General features: G+C 42.2%; 1 protein-coding gene across 1 annotated transcript; it reads right to left on the bottom strand.

Annotated features, from left to right (window-relative positions):
* Nucleotides 1-6,526: 6,526 nt before the first annotated feature.
* LOC128460699 (echinoderm microtubule-associated protein-like 1) lies at nt 6,527-15,112 on the bottom strand. The gene is made up of 7 exons (XM_053445965.1): nt 14,950-15,112; nt 9,813-10,013; nt 8,911-9,040; nt 8,045-8,140; nt 7,294-7,328; nt 7,060-7,086; nt 6,527-6,801 (listed from the first exon to the last, which is right to left on the bottom strand). Exons 1-7 carry the CDS (start codon nt 15,110-15,112, stop codon nt 6,527-6,529), a joined length of 927 nt encoding a protein of 308 aa, XP_053301940.1.
* Between the last annotated feature and the right edge of the window lie 1,395 nt (nt 15,113-16,507).

Genomic DNA, 16,507 nt, shown 5'->3' with positions numbered 1-16,507 from the left:
GCTGGACAATAACAGTTATAACTTTATTTATATAGCAACTTTCAAAACACAGGTTTACAGGTTAAAAATTAAGATTTAAAGGCAACTAGTTGTAATAAAGATTGTAAATTCAGAGAAGTTTGAAGATCTCACAACATTAGGGCAGGAATATATTATCATAATAATTAATAAAAAAATAAACATAAAAAAGATCTTTAAATGTTTGTTTGATTGACGTGCACTGGTGCAACTGTTACTGTCTCTGCAATGTCTGTTAATCTGTTGTAGCCTAAATGGAAAAAGGTCATTGGGTATTTTGGTCCAATTTGCCATCTTCCACATATCAGGCTACAATATTAACATACATCATTATATGAAGCTTTGCTAAAAGGCACGTCAGCTCGTTTAAGAGTGTTTGGTACCATTAGTATATAAAGGGCTGAGAAGACAGAGATGGAAACAGCAGAGAGAGACTGAATGTTGTGAAGGTGTTGACTGATGAAACCACCACTGACCTTTGGTCAAAATCCCACTCTGACCTTGGGGCACACACACAAACACACACACACACACACACACACACACACTGATCAAAACAGATTTCAGTGCCAGCAGTAATTAGACAGAGCCCAGGCTTCCTCCTGTTCGTGTTGAACCTGTGCCAAAAAACTGCGGTCAAGCCAGCCGACACTCGCGTCTTTGTGGTCAAATCAGCCGACACAGACACTTGTGGTAAACGCATCCAAAGCGTACAAATTGTACAATTACTGTATAGATTTAGATTAAGATTGCTTTGAAAAATCTCTTAATCTATATAGTAAAAATGTTTGATCTTCAGTATGTAGGTAGTCAGAGAGGTCCTGAACACAGGCATATCCATCTCACTCTGAACTTATTGAGCAAAGTGTTTTTATAGAACTTTGAAATAATCAGAGATGAACTGATTTGATTTTTCACATGTTGGACTTTACTTTGAAAAATCTCCAAATCGAGAGTAAAAATGTTTGAGCATATCAGTCTCTCTCTGAACTTATTGTTCACAGGGCACTGTATTTTTTTTACAGTACTTTGAAGTATCCAGAAATAACCTACTTGAAGCTAAAAATGTGTGATTTTTATTTTGTCAAATCTCATAATTGATATTGTCAAAATGCTATTCATAAAAATGACACAGGTAAGACAATATATACTTCTTGTGAATTTAATCCAAGAAATTATTTTTCAATTATGCATTTTGTATAGGCTCCATGTCAACAGTTTATTTTGAAAACCGGACGTAGGCCCCCATGTGTTCTTCCTCCAACTTCGAGTACTCAGTTGCCGTCTCCTTTCTGGGCGGTTTGGATGCGTTTACCATAAGTGTCAGTATATGAGTGCAGTAGAATTTATGTGTCGGCTGATTTGACCACAGAGATGCGAATGTCGGCTGGTTTGACCGCAGTGCCAAAAACCCAGTTCCCCACCCACGCTGTGCATGAACAGGATCTCCTCTGATTGGCTGCAGGCCTGTGGGCCCTGCCAGTAACGCCCCGGCTGATAGGCTCCGGGAGTCAGCAACTCAACCCGGCGCTTACACCCCCACTGAGAGGGCCGAGTCTGGAAGCTGTGATGAATCCTCTCAGCTGATTGGCCAAGAGCCGGGAAGGTGTGTGCGAACGTGCCTTCGTGAGCGTGCGGGGTTTTCAGCATACATTGGCCTTTAGTGTGCGCGCTCGGACAGAGGTGTGTTGATAATAACAACCACGTGCGATTCTGTTGAATCAAAGGACCAGATGTATGTCGCGATCAAGTATGTCTAAGCGTATTTATCAATTGGGATGCGCGTAGTCTGGTTTCCATGACAACACTCCCCCTTTTCTGCTGACAAACCTCCACGTGACACATCACGGCGCTGGAGTCAGGGATGAGAGCTGGAGAGATGATCCTCGCTCCGTGTCTGCGCACATGTACGCTCCTCATACAGATCTATTAAAGCTCTCTGTGTGTGTCTCCCAACAGGTGACCCGAGGCGCGCGTGTGCGTGTCACACACCTTTTGTGCTGCGCTGCCACATCACATCACATCACAGGCCTCTGCACGAAGCTGCGTCAGTAAAACGAACAGTACGTCTGCGAACAGGAATCTCAGGGCTTATCTCGGCTCAGCTAATATCCCCTCAGAATAATGCGCAGTGCAATCACGGCGGCGCAATCTCTGCGCCTTTCCTTCGCTGCAGCCGGAGAGCACATAACGCATGCTTGTGCTTGCTTACCTCATCTTCCCCTGCTGTCCGTGTGGATGAGACGTGTGGTCTCTCCGCTCAGTGCTGTGCCCTTCAGTCCAGCTCCAGCTGTTTTACAAAAGGAGAGCAATGATCCAGATGTTGCAGCTGATAGAAAAAAAACGAGCGGAGCCTGGACGCGCAGATGTTGAGGGTGGAAACAAGGCGACAGGGTGTGGAGGAATCAAGGCTGCACGGATGGCCACAGTAATTCAGGTCTGTCCTGTTACAAAACGAAAGAGTGTTTTTCTTCGGGCTGCGTCAGGAGGAGGCTGCTGGCTCAGGCCATTTCAGAGAGCTGCACGCCGCTGTCCGAGGGACGAGGAGCCGGGCGGTGAGTGTGGTGACAGCGGCTCAATGTGAGGTGCCATCTTTTTCCTCACTCCAACCACTGGGAGGCTGGATGGAGAGAGAGCAAGAGAGCAAGAGAGAGAGAGAGCGAGAGCGAGAGAGCAAGAGAGAGCAAGAGAGAGAGAGAGGCTGCTGAAATATTCATGTGCTGGTTCTGCTGCACGACTGCGCCCCCGGTGGTGGTGCAGCAACCGCGCAGGCAGGTATCAAAAGCAAATGCACACTGATTAAGTTAGAGAGGAACTTTAATAGAAAATGAAAATAACACACATAAAAAAACTGAGGACATTTTTTAACTACAGAAAAACAGAGATTCACTGGAGTATCAGTGATGTGATTGGATATAAAGTCATTACCACAAGTGTGTGTGTGTGTGTGTGTGTGTGTGTGTGTGTGTGTGTGTGTGTGTGTGTTCCTGTACTCATTTATTTGTGAGCACCATTCTAAGCATAGACCCGACAGAGTGAGGACCTTTTTGGAAATTGAGGACATATTGACCTCACTTTTTCAATGGGCTCTTTGGGGGTTAGGTTTAGTCTTAGGGTTAGTCAGTGTGTGTGTGTGTATCCTTCTGATCATGCGGTCTACGCGGCCCACAAAGGAAGTGGTCTTTGTGGTGGTTTTCAGATGCTGAACCAAAATGAGACGTCTGGCCTACACCAGCTCGTCACCCCACCCTTATTGCTGTTACCTAGCAACAGGGCTGAAGTCGGACACAGTTAGAAAGTTTCTATGCCCCTTGGTTTTTTAACATGAGTAATGTTAGCTTTTCCCTTGAGTTGAAGTGTGACATGGATCTTCTACATGGACTTAAGTTAACTCTTTCAGCCATTTATCCATTACCCTTAGCTTTTGCAACCAGTAATTTCAACCATGGACTGTGAATAAAGATGGACGACGTAACGGCTAAGTAAGAACTTTTTATACAGTCTTTGGTGTGTGTTAGTGTAATGTTTCCATAATACTCTTACACACACCATGCAACACAAATACATGTTATAAGACACCTATGATATCTCCTTCTTTGTCATCACTACTAAATTCTGGGATTTCTAACCTCTCTCCGTTACTCTCTGAATAATGAATGAGACTGATGGCTGAGCCCATTCAACATCACTACATGCTGTAATACAGAGTAACAGCCTGATATAAAATGAGAGAATGTATGGAGCACACACACCTGTCCACAGGCTGGCCCGATCAGCTTAACATCTGTGCGTGTCTGCGTCTGCCAGCTGCTGTTTCCTCACGTGGAGGGCAGACGTAACTCTGCTCTCTCTCTCCTGCTGGAAAACAAATCTATGGATATCTTTAGGTCTTAAAGTGCCTCTGTGGTTTTCTCTATTAGTGTTGAGTGTTTAAAATGATGCACGTACAGATTCACTTCTTAACTGTATGTCCCATCTGTGATTAAAATGTTTCAAATCATGTGATATATATAATGGTTTGACATTGTGATCGAATTTCCGGTTTTCTGTCATCGGTAAAAAATGAAGTTAAGACTGGAAATGGAATTTAGGGTCAAAGGTCACATAAATAACAATTGTCTTCAGGTCTAAAGATGTCTTCCTAAGAAGACGTTACATGAAGGCATTACTACTTATCTACCAACAACGTGTTTAGCTGGACATTGTAACATTTAAAAGGTAGTATTGTTTATAAATCAGCCGATCATGAAAAGAGTTTCGACACAAAAATTTGGGAAATAAATTTTACTTTTAAACAGAACGTGCTCTGTACGTATTGTACATTATGCGTCTAAAGAATTTTATCTTTTTCTGGTTGGATTTAGGTTTTCCATGTTGACTATGTTAAGTGCATTGGGAATATATGTTAGTTGGTGCTATACAAATAATTAAACACTAAATTAGATTTTTTTAGATCAGTTATTACATCAACATTTGTCTTTCTGGTGATATTCTCTTTTTTCAGTGATGCCTCTCTATTTTGTACTTTCATCATTTAGGGGAATCCTGGTTATTCATCAGTATTTACAAGAAGAAGAATGCGGATTGTACTTGATTGTATCTCTCTGGGATTCAGATGTAGGTCATGAAAGTTGAATACGCTTTTCTTGTACCTTCATCTAAAGCTGAAACAAGAAAAGGTTTTAAACAATTTTTTTTGTAAACATTTTTTGTTTTTGTTTTGTTGTTAACTAAAAATGTATGTTTCAAACTGTACCTAAACTCTAAATACAGTTTTTATTCTACATCTTAAATTCATATACAAACTAAGGCTAAACTTCAAGCCAACCTGTAGCTGCAATTGTTCCTGCTCACCAGCAGAGGTCCTCCTAGTTTCTAACGAGCAACAAGAATTTCCCCTGTGGTTCTTGCGGTGACTTAGGAAAATATTTGAGGCCACACACTGGGTTTGTGATCATAAAAAGTTCAGCCCTGGTTTTAAGAGAACTTTCATTTTATTCAGTGGAATCTGGAGCCTCTGTTAACAACCACATGATGTTACCTTTTATTGTTACTGTACCCCAGTGTGTGCGGGGGGCTTTAATCTCCACAGGAGGGCGCTGAGGGTGGGCACACAAGGAGTTTACTCACTTTATTACAACTCACACGTGTTTTTGAAAGGTCACAGTGATGGATTTGACTGTTATATCTCCAAATGAGGCTAAACTGATTCTGAATGTTCTGAATTAAAGGCTTCTCACCCACTGTGAGGCAGAATTCATCCCTGGAACATCACCAGGACCCTCAGCATTAATGTGAATGACGAACAGAGTGAGCACAAGATGCCAGAGCAATTTTGACTGCACCTTTAGATGTATAGTCAGTTGTTGACCAGAGCTTTATTCAGCTCCTCTAAGGATCATCTTGTGTTAGTTGGATTCTCAGCGGCAGTGGAAAGTGTGCGGCTCACAGCTCGACTATTGGCCTCATCTTTATTTTACTGTTTATCCAAATGAAAAGGTTATGGCACATGAACTGACTTTTCTCAGTTTCCTGTTAATCCCAGCGCTCATTCGTTGTGTGCCCTGCAGTCCCTTTGTGAAAGACCGCTCTTCAGAGAAGGGCTGATTGGACGTAACTCTGCCAGGACTTTCCATTAAAGCTGCTTTCAGACACTTAAGTCACTTAAGGCCGGACAGCTTCCTGAGAAGGGGCTGTATGTGACAATGCACATGTCTGAGTCAGTTGCTTCAGACATTTTCTAGAACCTTCCCCGGCATTCAGGTTAGGGTGTAGGGTGAGGGGGTAGGGGACCAGCTTCTGCCAACTTACAATGCCAACCCTTCATATACTGTACAAACACAGAGACAGCATAAAGCAAAGTCATCCCACTTATGATCAGAACACAGTTGTTTATTGTTTTTTACTGAACTAGGAGCATTTTAGGTGAAAGTAAGATTTAACACTGACTACAAAACTGATAATATCACAGCAAGCAGGTAGGGAGACGGAGGTGGAGAGCCACACAACCAAACACACACTCACACACACACACACACACACACACACACACACACACACACACACACACAAGATTCCCTCTTACATCACACAGTCAGTGCTCAAAGACGACTACAGACAAAGAAACATCCGTACAGTCAGACAAAGTGAAGACTTGAACACAGAAACACTGAAACAAGATGCAGGAACTAACATGCGAGAAACAGAAACTACACAGTGCTCCTTAAAGTTATCACACTACCCTGAAAATAAATATGAATATATATATTAATGCCATACAACCCTGTAGTGACTCATTTCACTAATCAGACTTGTTAATGGGAATGTGTGGAGATGCTGTACTGTGGATATCAGAATCTAATTAACATCAATTTGAACTTGTTTTGGCAAGATTAGAATCAAGTCTTCACTTGCAGTCTCTGTTCTCATTGTCAATTGAGACTTTAAATAATTATTATGCGTAAACTTAATGAAAAAGTTGGAGTAATTCTATCTCCATCCTCTCTCCTCAGTAACAAATCTGAAAGTATTGGCTGGGTGACTTCATGGGGCTCTTGTGGCTGGAAGTGTCCTGGTGCGTGCTCTGGCTGGTCGTAGTCTTCTGCAGGTTCAGGGTCAAGGACGGGGCAGACCTCCTCTTCTCCGTCTTGCCGCCCCCCCTCGCCGGGGGGTTGCCAGGCGCCGCAGGGGGCCCGCTGCCGCCGGGCACCTTGGACGCCGACTTGGTGGTCTCAGAAGATCCAGTCTTTCTTGCTTGGGGGCTCAGATAGATCTGCATAGTCACTAAGTGAAGTGGTGAAATGAGGTGAGGAGGTGGTGAGTTAAGAGACCGGAGAGGAGGGGAGGTGTGAGGGCAGATAGAGATGGGGTAACACAAATAAAGACGTGGAAATAAGGGCGCAGGGGAGAGGGAGGACACGCAAGTCATGGTGAGATGTGAGAAAAATGAGGGACGAGCATAAAATAACAACTCAAAAACAATGTTCTCAATTTTACATGATGTTATAGATGATTTCCTGTATTGTCAGGGGCGAAGGCTACCTTTGCACTGGGTCACACGTCTGGTTCCTGCACCAAAATAATAGAAAACATTATATTAGTTTACTTGCAGCAATTCCAGACTTCCTTTGTTCTTATGTCTCCACTCATCTCCTCTATGGAGGCTCGATCGGCAGCTGTTTCACATTCCTGTTATGAGGCTGCATGCTGCCAGTTACAGGAGGGAATATAAAATAAGAACCAACTGCATGGAACCAGAGACGGTTTCTCTCTTACCTGCACTTACTGCATCCTCCTTAGTCTTGCTGCTGCTGCCGCTGCTATAATGAGAAAGAGAGAGAGACAGGAATACTGAGTGTCTGTAAATCTGAAAAAGATTTCAACAGGTGAAATGAAATGCATCAAACTGGAACAAGGCTTCGCATGAAAGCATCCGTTCAAACAGATAAGGACAACATGTTCATATTAATAATTTTAACCTATTACTTGAAAAGGTTTACATGCTCTAATGTTCAGGAAACACATCCTCAAACTGTCCGTTGCTGCAGCTCCTCTTTTCAGCCTCTGTCTGAAACGCGTGTTTTTAGCTCCTGTCTCTCTTTGAGGCCCCCTCCTGATAAAGCCCAGTCTTTCATAACATTGCACTTTAGGTGCTTCATTTTAAGACTTGAAAGACTGCAGAGTTTCTACACACTCAAAAAACCCAACTCTTTAACACACTAGAGGAAAGGAAAACATCTACAGTTCTGAAGAATGAATCCTTATCTTACACACTGCCGAATCTTGGGATTGTAAATAACCATGATTTATTTTAGATAATTGATTGGAACCTGATCAGTCAGGAATAACTGAGCTGCCCCAAAATCAATAGAAAATTGATGTACATGGATCAGGAAGAGACAATGAAGGATTCTAAGATGGTGAGACCGTATCCTGAAACACCAGTTAGCTTAATAGACAGATGATAACAGGCAGTTTTACTTTCACTGGACATATAAGTTTTACTATGAAATGAAGAGCTTCTCACCATTCCTTTTTACACGAGGAGGCTGCAGACGAGGGCCGTGATTTGGGCGTCTTACATGGGCTGTCCTTCACACTCCCTGCTGGGCTCTTCACACCACTGGAAGGACAGAAACGAGCACTGTAAGAACATGGCTCTGTATATACATATACACATTCTCTCTATATAGAGTGAAAGGAAGAAATGGAGAGAATAAGAGAGGGGAGTCAGTCAGTCGTCATCAGCAGTGATGACGACACCTCCCCGCCCCCACGTCTTAACACTCGATGGACATTTTTAAGTGGATGGAGATTTAACTCTCTCTGTGCAATCATATCAGCGTTCCCCAGATATCCCAGCAGCAGCGGCACGTTCAGGCTCCACAGAGAGAAGCCATCACACTCCCTGGCTAATGCGATGTAATGACGGTATCATTCCAAAGGTAATTGAGAGGAAGAGAGGTGCCATAAATGGTTTGCTGCTTTATTGCTTTGAAATAAAGGCGAGTGTTGGAATAATTATTGAGACTCAATCCTGGATGAGGTGATGAGGGTGAAGCTGGAGAAGCTGAAGTGTGAGCTGCTTCATTTAACAGTTTTACATTAAGAGTGTACATAGAAACTTCTTCATTGTTGGCTGTGTGACGGGGATGAGATGAATGCCAGTGGGATTATTTTTCCAGCATGAAATCAATCGAACATTTTAATATTTTTGCTTTTTTAATGTGCAAATCCTGATAAAGATAACATATATTCTTTAAAGAAATCCCTCAGTGATAGTGATTAAAAAATAGATTAACATAAACAACATGAACTTCTGTTTGGATAGGAGAGAGTCTCATTAGATCTTATCACAGCCTCATGTGTGGACACTGTGCAGGGATGTTTAACCTGCGAGGTGGCGTGGGGCTGTAGTTCCTGGCTGTGGAGCTGGAGGGCAGCGTGGAGCTCTTCTTCAGGGAGGCAGAACTTGTGGAGACCATGGGATGCCTGGTGGGCAGAGCCAGAGAGACTGGCCTGGCTGTGGGGGAACACACATCATGTCGGGTGATGAATGTGTGTTGTGATGATCTTATGAATTGTCTGTATCACTCTTCTGCCAATGTAAAGCCCCCTGCGATGTAGATTCTGAAAAGTGCTCTACAAATTAATTGTATTATTATTATTATTATCAATATTATTATTTTTGCGTGTAAAAGGTTGTAATTCTATTGTTAAATCTGATGTTTGTAGGGATTGTTGTGGCTGCTCTGTTTTTCGACTGAACAAATTAGACCCATTTTGAATTTGAAATAATTGGAATTGGATTGTATACACATGTTTCTATACATACATATGAAGCATGTGAATAAGAACAATACAAGAAGCTAATGTAATCTTCTTGATTCTTTCCCAGAAATGTGTCTGTTGTAGGTATAAATGCAATCAGTCAGATCCTTCCGATTTAAAAAGACTGCACACATAGTTTAAAAACAAATCTTTTACTGTAACTTATTTCTTGTTTCTGTATTTGTGTACAGTGAAAACATAAGGCCTGTGGGGGATGATACACTGACAGCTGAAGTAATTGTGATTATCCAATCACGCTGAGTGACTTTGCTCTCATTCAGGTGGATGCACTTGCAGACAATGAGCGTCACCGGTTTAACTAATTCTTTTGATAAAAACGACCCATTAAAAAAAATCGATGTCCTCCAAATAAACAGTACAGGTCTACAAAATAAAAAAACTGCTGTCCACATCGACACAAAACACGGATGCAGACAATCATCCACACACAGATCTTGGCTCACCTTTACCACCCGGCGCCCTCCTGCCAGCGGTGGCGGCGGCGGCGGCAGCCTGGTGCTCCTCAGAGATGTTGAGCCTCTTGAGGACGTCGGACAGCGCCATCTTCAACAGCTGGATCTCGTCTTCCTGCATCTGCATCCTCTGCTCCAGGTAGGTCAGTCGGTCAGCCACATCCAGACCACTGGCTGCAGAGCTGCGGTCATCTGGAGGAAGATTAGAAAACAGCATGTGTAGGTGTTAGATAGGTCGGTCGGTAGGAAGGAACGAAAGTTGATGGATGGATGGATGGATACATAGATAGAGGGATGGATAGATAGATAGATGGATAGATGGGTTGCGTGACATGTTTGAACCAGGACAAAGCTTTTCAATGATATTACATAACAGATAACAGGGTTAAAGAGGGTGACTCATCCATTACCTGCTTCCAAATCATCTCTCAGTATATTTCAATTAACAGATTTCACAGAGCAAAACAAAGAGCGCTCACAAAACAAAACAGGAAAGACCCTGTAAACCAACTGATGCTGCAGAGTGTGACGGTTACACACACACACACACACACACACACATGAAGGGAAAGTTGCCAAGAAAGAAATGAATATGCAAGTGACTCATAGTGAAACCACACCATGGTTTGGTACGAGATAATCTTGAGCTTGGAATAAAAGTAATCCCCTGCCCCTATTTCTCTGTCTGCTCTTTTAAAACCTGTAATATTGTGAAGGAATATAATAAAACACAAGAATATAACTTTTTCCTCTAAGCCAAATATTGGCTCAGCCTGAGGCATTATCCGCCGGATGAAATGCTACCATACCATAAACGCTCTTATGTGAACAAAATATGAAAAGGAATAATCAGAGAAAGGAATAAGCTCTTTAGCATCTTCTGTTCATGTAGCAGAAATCGTGTTAATGAGGTCACAGCACAGCTGGACACAGCAGATCATCCACAGTGTCATCACACAGCAGCTTGTAAACAAAGGCACATATGCAAAACACTCAGTACCCCGATGTAGTTTCTCTTTTTACACGCATCGATAGTCACCAGCGACAGAAACAATAGTTCAGAGGTTGATACCATGTGAGACTCTGGAAGTCTGTGAGGGGTCAGGGGTCCTCTGCTGGCCGGACGGGCCTTCCACCACTGCTGCCACTGCCCCAGACGTCTTCCTCCTCTTCCTCTCCTCTCGCGAGCACACTCTCTTTCCTCCTCTGGCCCCGCTCAGATAGGCTGGATCTCCCTCCATCTGATTTTGATCCACTTGCCTGTGTCCACTAAGATCTCATCTCCTTTGAGCCACGTATGTCACACACAAACACACACACACACAAAGAGATCTGCCTTTCTGGTCTTTCACCCGCCTCTGTTTACAGCATCCAAGTCATCTGCCGCAGGAGATGAGGTGACTGATGATTTGATCCTCTCACATTTCCTCAGTGGTCGCCTCATACACTCTGGACGCAGTGATGTGTATGACAGGGCTTAAAGCTCCTCTGCTCAGGGTGTGTGCCTTGTATAAAGGTGGGGGTGGGGCTGATAATGCTTAAAAACTCAGCAGTCGTCCAATTCAGGCTAAATTGTCTTTGCACGTGTGTTTGTGTGTACTTCTGTGTGGGAGTGTGTGTGTGTGTGTGTTCAGACTATGACGATAATCCCTCAGACTGAGCCTCTTTGACCCCGCCCCCACACACAAATCCCATGTCAGAGTGAGACACAGAGAGGAAGCAGTAATAATAGTAATGTTGTGGCCTGTTCTTGTGACGCGCTGTTGTAAACATCTTATTCAGCCAAAGAGACACAGAGGTGACAACGCGTCAGTCACAGCTAAGATGAAGCAGAAAGAAAAACGCAGGTGCAAGTTATTTCCCTGTGTTTTTCCTGAAGTTAATAACGTAAGGGATCAGATGCATATTCTTTAATGTGTATTTATTTATTTATAATTTTTCAAACTTTATTAAGTGCATCAGATGGTCTGATGGTAATGGGCTAATGCTTAAAGTAAATGTACAAAAGTAAGGTACAATGGCATAAATAGGTAAGATCAATAGTAAACTCTAATTATTAATAAGATTGAAGTAATAGACAAATGGTAAAAATAGATTGATACAAAATTAAAGGGTAAACGGAAGTATAGTTGATTAGGATTAGTGGCTGAAAGAGCTAAGATAATGTCAAAATAAGGCAAAAGTAATAGATGAATAGTTATATTTGTTAGTTTCAAGTAATAATAAATGGTTTGAGTAATAGATAAATAACCAAAATATCTTAAAACTAATCAGATGAAATTGTCACTTGGTCTAAAGCAATGGAGGGTTCAAATATTGTTAGAAGATGAATAAATGGCTAAAATCAATGAATAAAGAGCTGCATAGCTTACTTAAAGTAATAATAATAACAGTAACTTTTAACAGATAATAAAAAATAATAAACAATGTACTCACTAATAGTGCCTTCCAAGCTACACAATGCATATTTTCAGGAAAAGTCAAAACTGAACTAAAAGTGAAAGAAACCATGACAGAGAATAACAATAGAAGTATTAGCCGGAGATAAAGAAACTAGAGATTAAAATCCTCTGTGAACGGGTGGATCTTGAGTAGTTTTTAAAAAGTGTAAAAGCTCTCTGCCAGGGGAGTTCCTGAGGGTGGGGGCTGCCTTAATTAAAGGCCCTGTCTCTATGAAAGTGATGAATATATGGTTGAAACCAAAACCTAGCTAGTCAATCTCAGCTGTGTGATAAGAACTACCCAAAATAATAGAAAACATCAACACCTTATTAGACGTGTTCTTTTTTTTTTTATTAAGTCTAGGCTGCATCGGCTAACATGGGAGAGGCAGGGCTGTATGACCTACACTCAAGCCAGCCACCAGGGGGCGATGGATATGCTTTGGCTCCACCTTTGGGGAGCCGTCAAGTCGTCCATCTTTATAAACAGTCTGTAGATGAAATTAATGGTTGTGTAATGGATAAATGATGAATAAATGTAAAGTATCTAAAATAACTATAAGTCAAAACGTATCGCAACACACAACCATTATTATATCTTAAAAAAGCCTCATTATTAAGCCTTATTATGTTTCCAAACGTGTTGTGAAATGTTCTCTGGTGTTCAAACTGATTCATCCTCCCTCCCTCTATTCCCTCTATAAATCTGTGGAGATATGAGTCTTCCCTCCTGACAGGCAGCGATGATCTGCTGTGGACTGGGGCTCTAATCAGCGGAGCATGCGGCTGTAATCTGTCTCTCATTGAGAGTTGTGATCGTGTAGGCCTGTGATTTTTCTGTGTCTCCTCTTGTCCTGTCCGTGACATCATCCTCGTGCCACCTCAACACACCCCATATGGGATTGGGATTAGAATAGCACATAATCCCGCTGCTGTAAAAGGGAATTAGCAGCCCAAAGCTCAATCACTGCACTAACTCATGCTACACAAAGGGAAGGCAGGCTCCCCAGATACCTCTCATGCATCATTTTAACACGGACACACACATGCTTTGAGTCTATTTCTGTGCCTGTGACTCACACACTCACATTCACACACGTGCACGAGAGTCAGGGAGCCTCAAAAACACCATTCGCCTGTTATACGTGTTGGCTGAAATGAAAATACATCGCAGAGAAGCAGTGGAGTGTTTTATTCTCCGCTCACAGATGGTGTTTCTTGAAAGAGTACACAGCATCTGTCTGCTCACATCAGCACAACCCTGCACGGTGACACACACGGGCCACGTGGGCACGAGCAATCCTTCACTTATTAGTCCACTGATACTAATATCCCCGGGGCCACGGGAGGCAGTACCCCCCTAAAATCTCCTCGGCCGAGCCACATTCCACACACCCACACACAGAGTGCACCGCGTGTGATACATCACACAGGTATGCAGGACTGCAGCTTAATTTAACCTGCCTGTTCAGTGCCGCTGTTAAAAAGCGGCAGTGAAGACAGATGGATTTACAGCCAATGCATTTCGGGAGGTTGTGACTTCCGTGATCTCAATTAAACCCGGGTTTGTACAATAAATTGTCAGTCTGAGGTTTTTTCGTGCTGTGTGAGTCACATGTTCTGTGTTAATGGTATATATATTCCTCCAAGACTCACCTGTCATGGAATGTAGGAGTTTCATTTATTTTTCAACTCACCAACCGCTCAAAATCTACCTTTTTCTTGAAAATAACATACCCAAAACCAATAGAGTAAATCTCTGCAACCACAGGCTCTATATTAAGTATAGTAATATCAGTAGTATCAGTATATGTGTTGCAAGGTCAGAGAAAATAAAAAACGAAATGCAACATAAATGAAAGATTTCATGTCTGGTTTTTATTTAATTTCAGAATGAAGGTGCCTTGTGAAATTATTCAGTTGCAATCCCAAACCTTTAGTAATCTATTGCAAAACATTTCAATTTAATGGCAGCCTAATTTCATTTGAATAAAGTGAAGCAGAGGAAAGTCAGACAGGTTCTAGAAGAGATGTAATCTCCAAAATGGCCCAACTTTAGCACCATGTGTGCCATTTGAGGTTTCTCACTTTAAAACTAATTTATTTTCATTTGTGTGTCACTGTAAGTGTTTATTTCATCTGATACAACAGTTTATGCTGTATAAGCTCCCTGAATACATCTGAACAGCTCTGTGTGTCGGGCTGCCACCGACGCAAGAGCTGCCAGTGACAATATAACTTAGATCCGTTGATTTTTTTTCTGCTGACAAAGCTGAAGCAACATAAATTAATCTGTTCAGAAGTGTACAAACCACAAATGGTTATACATTCATATAGAGAACTATAAAAAATGTTTTATAGTATCAGGTTTTTGGGTAATTAAACTTTTTAAGCGTAACTTATCAATGCTTTGAGCACCTCACACGAAATCTAACAAACTTATATAATATTTTATATAGTTAATAAATCTTCTAATAAATGTAAATATTCATCAACATCATAACATTAATAAACTGTAATTTGTTTGCACTTTCCTAAACAGTGTTACAAAGTGCTGACACGCAAAGGTAAAAAAATAACAAAACAAATAGAAACAAGTAAATAAATGCAAGTCAAACATTCCAAAAAGAGAAAGCTTCTAAGATTTAAACTGTATCTCTAACATCTAATGCCACTCGGCCTTGTACCTGTCATGAAGTCGGTGTCCGGAGCCAGCAGTGAGTCGCTGTTGTAGCTCTCCTTCAGCGAGGGCCTCCTCAGCATGCCGTGATCCGTCTCCTCCATCCCCAGGCCCTGGTCCACCAGCTCCTCCATGAGTGCGTCCCCCTCCACCGCTGTGCCCGCCGCCATGGTCCCTGACACACTCCGTCGGTCTGCCTGAGTGAGTGAGCCTCAGGCTCCTGCTAAGTCTTGTACGCTTCACTGCTGAGATAATTCACCTTCCCTAAACCACCGGTGGACACCACCTCTCCTTTTCCCTCCCTCCCTCTCTCTCCCCTGCTGTGCAGGGAGAGGGTGATGTCACTCAGGGGACAGATTAAGGACCTGTAAGCCATCTGAAGCTCAGGACAAGGCTAAGGGATCTGTGCTGTGCTGTGTGTCTTGTGCACATGGATGGATAATGAGAAAACAGGCCCCTGGGATCAGACGGGTTAAAGCCCTCCCCATCCCTCCACTACAGGACCACTGAGCCTGAAAGAGACACAACAACCTGCCAACAATGTAATCATTTGTTGGCGTTTGTGTCTTGTTGTAACTTTGTGATCATTTAGTGCCCCCTTTTTGTCCTTCTTGACTCTATTTGTGGTCATTTTGTGCCCCTTTTTGTCAGTTTTTGTCTTTTTGTAGAAAGTCTTTTCTCTCTTTATACTTATTTTGTGGACATATTTTCCTTTCTCTTTGGGGTCCTTTTGTGCTTTTTGGGGTGGTTATTTGTCCCTTTTTGTCACCTTTGAGACCGTTTGTGGTCTTTTTTGTCTTTGTCATGTATTTTGTGTCTCTTGGGTCGTTTTGAATACCTACTCAACCGTTTTTCTCTCTTTGGTCGTTTGATTTTATTTATAGTAATTTTTCATGGACATTTTTGGTCTCTTCTTTGTAGTTTTGAGCTCTTTGAGCCTCTTGTACCCATGCTTTGTCTCCTTGATATCATTTTGAGTCTAGAGAATTGTGTCAATTTTTGTCATTTTGAACCACTTTCTATTTTCTGGTCATTTTTGTGTCTCTTTGGTAATTTTGCATCCTTACTTATTATGTTCTGTATCTCAATGGTAATGTTGTGCATTGTTGTATACATTTTGTGAATCTTCATGGTTTATTATGCTATGCTTCATTACCATTTCTTCATCTCTCTTTATCTCAGTTTGTGTCCTTTCACTAATTTTGTTTATCTTTATACAGAAGCTGTGGTCGTCCTGGTTAGGATGTCAGGGCATCTGGGTTTCATGTTTCTTGTAGTCCTGTTTGATAATCCATCTATATTTGTAGAGCATGTAGACGGGGGTCAGGAGCCCTTGGACAGGGCAAAGACTTTCACATTAAAGACCTCAAAATAACTTCCTGAAAGATAAGTTACATAACACCGCTGTCAGCAAACAAGCAGCTCCTGCTTCGAGGAGAGCAACGAGTAACAATTACACTGACCTGTGTGCTGAGAAAACACACACACTCCCGACAAAAACACACACACACAGCAGGGTGGGACCATGCAATTTGCTGTTGCACACAAAGTTGCAGCCGAGCACA

Source organism: Pleuronectes platessa, chromosome 17 (assembly GCF_947347685.1).
Source record: "Pleuronectes platessa chromosome 17, fPlePla1.1, whole genome shotgun sequence".
Classification (NCBI taxonomy): domain Eukaryota; kingdom Metazoa; phylum Chordata; class Actinopteri; order Pleuronectiformes; family Pleuronectidae; genus Pleuronectes; species Pleuronectes platessa.
Note: the sequence above shows the minus strand (reverse complement) of the source record. Positions and strands in the feature narration are given on the sequence as shown.

Coding starts and splice junctions, on each gene's coding strand:
- LOC128460699 (XM_053445965.1), bottom strand. CDS start 15,112: ATGGCGGCGGGCACAGCGGTGGAGGGGGACGCACTCATGGAGGAGCTG. Junction 8,141..8,910: donor AGCCCCACGCCACCTCGCAG/GTTAAACATCCC, acceptor CTGTCCTTCCAG/TGGTGTGAAGAGCCCAGCAG. Junction 7,087..7,293: donor GGAGGATGCAGTAAGTGCAG/GTAAGAGAGAAA, acceptor ATTTTGGTGCAG/GAACCAGACGTGTGACCCAG.